This window comes from Pyxicephalus adspersus, chromosome Z (assembly GCF_032062135.1).
Source record: "Pyxicephalus adspersus chromosome Z, UCB_Pads_2.0, whole genome shotgun sequence".
Lineage (NCBI taxonomy): Eukaryota > Metazoa > Chordata > Amphibia > Anura > Pyxicephalidae > Pyxicephalus > Pyxicephalus adspersus.
The window spans coordinates 16789941-16798398 of NC_092871.1; the positions used below are offsets into that span (position 1 = coordinate 16789941).

Below are 8458 nucleotides of genomic sequence, written 5' to 3' on the forward strand. Positions count from 1 at the left end.
CTAAACAGTGCCAAAGGCTCAGATGGTGAGTAGAATCATCAGTCATGTTTCCACCCACATGAAACTCTGTGACTGACAGTGGCATCAAAAGCAAGCAATTGGGAGGTGAAGAGCGCCCACTCAGTGGACCTAAGTGGAGACCGTTGACATAAAGGCACCTGTACTGTATTTTATCATTGTTATCTATTTGCCCACCTTTAGGAAGTGCACATTAACACTTGTTAATTTTATTGCAATAAAACAGGAATTTGAAACATGAGTATATGTTTTTAGGTAAAAATCTCATTATTTCCTATGTGACTGGATCACATGTATAAAATGCAGTTTGTTGTGTTTTAACAAGGAAAATACATAGACCTATTCACACCTATATATGTGCATTATCATAAACATTCATAACTGGTAATGGGCCCTAAATACATGTTGTACTAGCCAGGGGTGCCATTTGAAATGCAATAAGGAAAACTGCAGCCCTAACACACACAGTTTAGATGGATTTGATGTGAAGAAATATACTATATTATATATATATGCTGGATTTCAAAGTGGAAGGTTAACAAAGCAATCCTGAAGCATCCTGATCCCCAGCTAGCCCTCCACTCCAAGTCTACCACCTGTCATTGATCCACAATCCAGTAAGATCTTTATTGTGTAGCCCCTTGGACCTGCACAACCCATCCACAGAAAGTAACCCACCCATCATGCATGTGATGTAGAGCAGTAGTGGCCATCCTTTTCGGACCAGCGGACCACTAAATTTAATGGCTCTGGACGTGGATGCACGGGGAGCCATGTGTCACGCAAAATGGAAGAAACTTCCCCCAGAGTGAAGTCATGATGCCAAAACCCACCCACTTTCCAATCGCCCAACCTGCCCACAACCCGCCCACCCTGAGCCTGCGATCTGTACGGGGGACATGGTCCATGGCTCTGGCCAGCGGGGTTCTTCCCCTGACCCTGCTCGGGGGCGCACTGGCCAGAGCTGCAGACCACCAACATTTTCTCGGTTGGCGACTGCTAATGTAGAGCACCAAACTATATCTATGGGGTAAACTTTTAACTTTGTGCTCTATGATTGATGACTTTCCCAAATGAATAATTTGGGAATCTATTACACTTGTGCAGCCTGATTGGGATACATTGAGAAGATACTTTTCTCTGCAGAGATCTTCATCTATCCTGGACATGTAAGTTGCTGGGGTGAAGGTGACACCATTTTACCATTTTGAGGGTAATTGTTGCCCAGCAGCACCACCATGTTTCTCTCCACAGTAGGATTTGCAAATTGTCTGACCACAAGATGTGAGTCTTTACTGACTGGCACCATTGCTTTATAACTCTTCCCTGTGTATTGAATAGATTTGTTACCCATTGGGTATACTGGTTCCTCCTGCTAACCCCCAAATTACTACATAACACAATGGTGACCTATGGGTCAAAAAGAGAAATAATGACAACCAGGACATAACGCGCTATCCAACCTGCAGTTCTTCAATATTTCTTACAAGCTGGCTTGGTTTTGTTTGTTTCTCTCCTGGGAACCGGTTACTTTACCCACTCTCTATATATAGAGCACTTACACTTATAATGGGCCTGATTTATCAAAGTTCTATAGAAAATAGACTATTATTGGAAAACCTGGGTGACCTACCAATGGATTTAGTCTGGAATTGAAATCATTTGCCAAATAACAAGTCTTCTCCAGTGTTAGAGAAGTTTATTAAATCAGGCCCATTGTATTACACCAACTTTTAAGATCAGCATTTCTCCCCTTCCCTTTGGGTATTTCATGGTCCCCTCATTGTCACTAAACAGGAAGTAAGGACAAATCTCCTAAACAAAGCCACACACAGCTGTAAATTCCTGACAACACCGCTATGAAAATTTTCGTACTGTGTGGTACGTTATCCCATCCCTTTGCGTTTCCATGGGCAGTACTGTTTTCATAACTGCAATGATGAAGCCAGCAAAACAGAATAAAATACTTCCCTTTCTATGCTGCTTGTCCTCATTGGATCCTACAAACAACAGATAACAATATTTTTTAGAAATTACTGTTGTATAGAGCCATTGTGTGTAACAGTGCAGTAAAACAATTAAGTATACAAAGGAAGCACTATATACCAGCCGGAACTGTAGGCAAATATGAGGTCTGTGAGATACAAATCAGCCATCAGTCCTATTTCTATAACTACAACCTTCTCCTCCATTGACGTCTATGGGCTGCTTCACGTACAGCACGTGCTACCCGCCCACAGCGCGCGTCATGATAATCCCCGCCCCTCCATTCGCTAACTGGGTCAGCTCCTGATACCGCCTCTATTCCGATTGGTTTAGCTGTCTGCCGTTCAAACGGTCTTCAGATCCCGGAAGCGGAAGTGTATATCCATGCTCGAGAGGTAATTTGTTTGATGTGAAGCCGACAGGCTAAGTGTGACGGCAGAGGGCTCATGTGGAGATTTAAAGAGAGAATGGTGGTGTTTGTGTTAGTAGAAGATATATATCAGTCATAACATGCAGGAGCAACCAGTGGTCTGCAATGCTGCACTTTGTTTCCTTTTCTGTCAATGGGGCTGACCCGTTCACTTTGCATAGAAGCTGTGTTTACTAATTATGTGCAAGGCGTAACAAAAATGTGTTTCTCTTGCATGTGATTGGGTATTCAAAGTGCACACCATGATGGTATTTACTAAGCTAAGTAATCATACACATTCACTTGCAATTTATCATTAAAGTGAATCCAAACTGGAAAAAAATCCGCAGATCCTACCATCCTACTGGAGATAACCTCCGCTGTGTCCTGCACTGGCCTGGAATTCTCTTTGGACATGGCGCTGAGGAAGCTCTGGGTGCCACCATTTTTGTCTGCCTTCTTCCTTGGTCTGGCTACGTCGTCTGATCTCACACTGCTCAGGCATGAGGTCAGGTGACATAGCAGACACCAGCTCAGGTGAAAAAAGAGAGCCGATCCCACTGCGTGTGCATGAAAATGCATTCATTTCTCCTCAATGTAGGAAAATGCCTCTTCTGCGCATGCCCAAGATCAGGCATGGGCAGCCAGGAGCCTCCCGAGAATCATGACATAGATATCTCAGCAGGCTCTGCGCTCCGCTTCTGTCTTTATTGCTGCCGTGTTCAAGATAGAAGGGAAGAGACTTTCCCCTTTTTACTTTAAAAGGGTTGTGTCTCCTTTTATGTAAAGTAAAAAAATTGCTGATCGGTGCGTTTAAATGGCAAATCCAAGTCCGCTTGCTCATGCCAGGAATGAATAAAGGTCATCCCAACATTGCCAATCAAGATGATCAAAGATCAAAAGGAGGAAAATGGTGCCCTGCTTTGGAAATGTGGATGTAAATATAAAAATTGCAACCAGGCCGGTATTTTATTGCAGAAGAGACAGGTGATGTCCTTTCCGCAAGATAACAATCTTACCTTTCTGATTGCAATTTTTAAATACACTTATCTCTCCCTGTTTCCTCATCTGCCATCTTCATCTGGTCCTCTTCCGGAGTCCCAATCTTCAGCCATCTTGATTGGCCAGACCAGGATGATGTTACTCGCACATGCAAGCAAAAGTTCATTCAGTTCCTGGGGGATTCCAGAATACCCAATATTATAATGCAGCTCAATGTTTTTTTTTTTTTTTTTTTTTTTTAATTGAGAACAGGCAGGTATTTATTATTGCAGCTGGGACATCACGTGTACCTTCTACAATAAAGGACCAGCCTGGTTGCAGCTTTTTATTTCTAGAGTTTACTTCCACATTTAACAGACTTTCTGTTAAAATCGAATGGTCTGCTTACTTTCCCTGCACCCCTTTCTTTACCTGAACAACAAAGCATTAACAGTAGCATTATACTTTGGTCCCATCTGCCACCCATGGCAAGAATAGCGTCACTGTACCTCCGGGAAGATTACTGCAGAGCAGCCAGAAAAGAAACTCTTGCTATAGACTGCAGTAAATTGTAGCATTTTCTTGCATTTTTTGATTTTTGCACAGTATGTATTTGCAAAGTATGCACGTGGAAATGGCGCAGTCGTTTTGCAGCACTAGGTCCCAGGTTCTAATCTTGGCCAGGACACTATCTGCATGGCGTTTGCATGTTCCCCCCGTGTTTGTGTTGGTTTCTTCCAGGTACTCTGGATTCCTCACACATTCCAAAAACATGCAGGTAGAATGGCTTCCCTCAAAAATTGACCTTAGACTGTATTAATGACATATGATTGAGATAGGGAAATTAGAATGTGAGCTTCTTTGAGGGACAGCTAGTGACATAACTATGTTTACTGTACAGTGCCGCATAATATGTTGGAACTATATAAAAACTTTATAATAATAATATGTGCTGTGTTGCTGTTAAAATGCACCTTCTCAGTAAAGCCCCACTGACTTCTATGAAGCTGTCCTCCTGCTCTATAGAAGTTAATGGGACAGGCATCATGCTTGATTAAACAATGAGATGAGGATGAAGTCACTAGCAAGCACTAAGAGTAAGGCTGGTCGTTCGGACGACGGGCACTGTACACACGCCAGATACTCGTCAGATATCGGCCCTGAGCCATTGGACGTGTGTACGTAGCCTAAGCATGACTGCATTAAGGGAGAGGGTGGGTTACTTTAGGTCAGGTCAGGGCAGGGACACAAGATAACCGTATATTGTTTAAAAATAAAGTTATCTTTCAATTGTTTTCAAATGTTTGTTTATTAGCAGCGTTTATACATTCAAATTGATATATATTGTAAGAATATACTCAGGAACTATGGGAAATGTCCTGCCCTCCAAGATTTGGTCACATGATTAATTAAAAACCCAGCAGCAAAAAGTCACTGGGGACATCATCAACACATTCCCATTGCTAACCTCTTCTTGTACATGCATGTTTACTGGCTGTTATGCAAACTCTGTGGCTGTAATAGTTTCCAAGTTGCTCACCCAGAACAAATGTGCAGAGAAAAAAAGACCCTATCAGCCTTCTTGTCAAGTGTCAGTGACCCAAGTACTGAAATAGGAGAGTCCAAATAACAGCCATGTCACCAGGATTTTGAGATGTGGAGGCACCAGTGTCGGCCTCTATGTTTCTTGTTTGAAAGATTTCCTACCTATAAATCACTCATGTGGGCTGGCAGTGATTATGTCTACAAAAAAAAATATATAGTTGCCTGCTTGTCGTGTTCACCCTCTTAGTTTAAGTCGCTGACCCAGAAGAACTATACAGATGAGGACCTATGACTTGTCTGTCTCTTCTAAGGCTATGTACACAAGTCAGTTAAATTTCACCCAAGTCAGATAAATACTAACAGTTGGGCTCATGTTGGCCAAGAACCTGACGTGTGTACAGGGGTCACCCGATGTCCTTCATGGACAGATCCATGAGCGACCACAATAGAAGTGACCCATGTTTTATAAATATGTGTATCATTGAATCAATGATGATTTGATTGTTTGCTGTTGCTTCTACCTAAATTGTTCACATATTGCTCCCTGTGTGACCACCGATTGTGCAGTCAGAATGTATTATGTGGTGAGTGTTAAACATATTTCAACTGCTCGTTTTTCCCAAACAGAAATCCCAAATCCAATATCTTCTTTTTTTTATTTTTTTTTTTTTATCTGAAATCTTTTAGAAGCAGAGAAGATGCAATCCACCCTCACAACAGCAGATCTAGAGACTTATCTTATAAACCAGGTACACATACGTTTAACATGCAATAACCGTTTACAGAACTTTTTTTTCTACATAAATAACCATTGGGACACTGGGGGCTCTATTTTTAGGAAATGGTGAATCTGACTTTCCCTTAAACATTCCCCGGTGGAAATCTTTCAGGTCAGTGTGTTTCAATAGTAGTAATTGATTCTCACCAGGGAATGTTTGAGGAAATGCGAGACTCCCTGTTTTTTAAATAGAGCCCTAGGTGTGCTTCTTCAGAGATGTACCCGATGGATAAACAGACGGATGGATTAGGGGCCAGTAAGGGCCCAGTTACCTGTGCCCTCTCCGATTACTACATTACAAGACTGACAAGCTTAATGTTGAATAAAGCATAGCCAAAAAGTGCCCATACACAATCTCCTTTTTTTTTCTTTCACACATGAAAGACAAGAAAGAGTCTTGGGGACCCCATGGGTGTTTTTTTTATTCTACTTGGATTATGTTATGCACGGTAACCCTTACAAGTGATGTAAAACCTATTTGGTAATTTTATGGTAAATTGCTGCCTGATTATGTTTTTCTCCTTTTTCCCAAGGCTCCTCGTGCTGCTTATTACATCCCTGACTACATAACAGAAGCTGAAGAGGAGTACTTGCTCCGTCAGGTATGATGAACTCCACAGGGAGATCTTATGCTATTATCTTGGTGCCAGATATCACAGGGCACCTTAAGAGAAGGAGTCCATTCCCAGACATGTCAGAGCTGTTTTGCTGGGCCAAAGAGACCTACATGATATTAGAAGGGCATTTTAAAGCGTTGGCTGATCATTGTTTACATACTGTAAATCAGCTACCTGCCTATTATTATTATTATTAATATTACACAGTATTTATAAAGTGCCAACATATTACGCAGCGCTTTACAAAGTCCATAGTCATGTTGCTAGCTGTCTCTCAAATGGGCTCACAATCTAATGTCCCTACCATAGTCTTATGTCATTACCACAGTCTAAGGTAAATTTTGGGGGGAAGAAAATTAACCTAGCTGCATGTTTTTGGAATGTGGAAGGAAATGTGTCCTGGCTGAGATTCGAACCTAGAACCTAGTGCCGCAAAGGCCAGAGTGCTAACCTCTAAGGGTAATATTGTGTAGGTAAGCTGCCAAAATAGCTCTGACCCACCAAGGCATATTCCCTGTGGGACCTTGGAAGGTGCCCTGTTGTATTTAGCACCTTAGCCCTGTTGTATCTAGGCCTTAGCAGCAGATCATTTAAAGTGGAAGTAAACCCAAAACTAACCCAAAACAATAAAATCACACTTACCTTTAATCCCGCAGACCAGTCTGTCCATTGGGAGGTTTCTTCCATTGAGTCCCGCTTCGTCACGGTACCTATCTTCGGCCCGACGCAGAGGGAGAGCAGGGGGCCCCCATCTTTTCCTCGCTTCTTCAACATTCTTCTTCCTATGTCACCCAACCTCGCACTGTGCAGGCACAAGATAGAGTGACGTAGATTGGGAAAAAACTTGCAGATTTTTTTACCTATTGATCAAAGGGCTCCTTCATCACATGCCCGTGATGCTTGGGCATGCACAGAAGAAGCAGCCAAGAGCCTCTGCGCTCCTTGGCGATCGAAAATTAAATGGGCAGTGCTGCACCCTATTTTTTTTTTCCTAAAAAAAAAAAAAAGGGTGTTGCATTTAAAAAAAAACGCAAACAAAATGTTTACTTTAAATAAAAGGATTGTCTACCCTTTTATGTAAAGTAAAAATTCTAAGTTTAGGTATGCTTTCAGTCAAACCGCTTTCTTCCCAAAATGCATACTGCTGCCATATCTTCTGCAGGTAGGTGACTCACCCACACTTGGCCCTCTATATTGCTTAATGCTCTAGTTCTGACACTCATGTGCCCATAGTAGACTCTTTTGACAGTGAACAGGGATCAGGTTAGCAATCTAAATAGTCTGCAGCTTCACTTCTTCCCTGAACCACTTTTGATAGGTACTAAACAGTGGATACCAGAAAAAAACACACAAGATCTGCTATGGTCATTCTCTGACCCATCTGCCTTGCTATCACAATTTGACCCTGAAAGGCATTGTTCTGCTTTGAACAAGTCGACTTTAAGAACTGACTGACTTCAATTGCTTCCTAATTAAAAACCAACCCCTGACATATTCATGCCTACTCTATGTATATATTTTTTTCTAATGAAAAGTGTTAAGTAATGTTGGAAGCCCAATAAGGACAAACAAAAAAACTAAAGGACTAGTTTTATCAGGAATTCAACACAAAAGTTAGTTCATTTAGTACTTCTTAGGCACAATTACAATTTCTAGGTGTTCCTAACAACCATTTCTTCTGGTTGTTTGATATCCAGTTTTCCTTGTAATTTGCTTTTAGGTCTACAATGCTCCAAAGCCAAAATGGACACAGTTGTCTGGAAGGAAATTGCAGAACTGGGGTGAGTAATGTAACTTCTCCTGCATTTCTGTATTTCAACTCAACAATATTAAAAAGACAAAATAACAATTGTAGTAATGGGAAAACTGTAATAACTACATAGTGATATGCAACTACATTTTACATAGCTCATCACATGAATGAAGGAGTCTGTTTTCTAAAGCAGTGGCCGACAACCTTTTTGGACCTACAGACCACTCAATTCATGTGCTCCAGATCGCGCATGCGTGGGGAGCCGTGTGTCACTCAAAGGGGAAGAAACGCCCTCCTTAGTGATGTCATGATGCCAGAAACCATTCCCATGCGATGGGAGAAGTGATGAGTTGTGTCCAGAGACACAACCC

General features: G+C 41.8%; 1 protein-coding gene across 1 annotated transcript in view; it reads left to right on the forward strand.

The window, feature by feature from the left end:
- Positions 1-2349: 2349 nt before the first annotated feature.
- ALKBH6 (alkB homolog 6) overlaps positions 2350-8458 on the forward strand; it is a gene marked incomplete in the record, with an annotated part of 9494 nt that continues 3385 nt past the window's right edge. The window contains 4 exon segments of the mRNA XM_072430396.1: positions 2350-2399; positions 5627-5688; positions 6251-6319; positions 8055-8115. Of these exon segments, the coding sequence (XP_072286497.1) occupies positions 5638-5688; positions 6251-6319; positions 8055-8115 (181 nt within the window).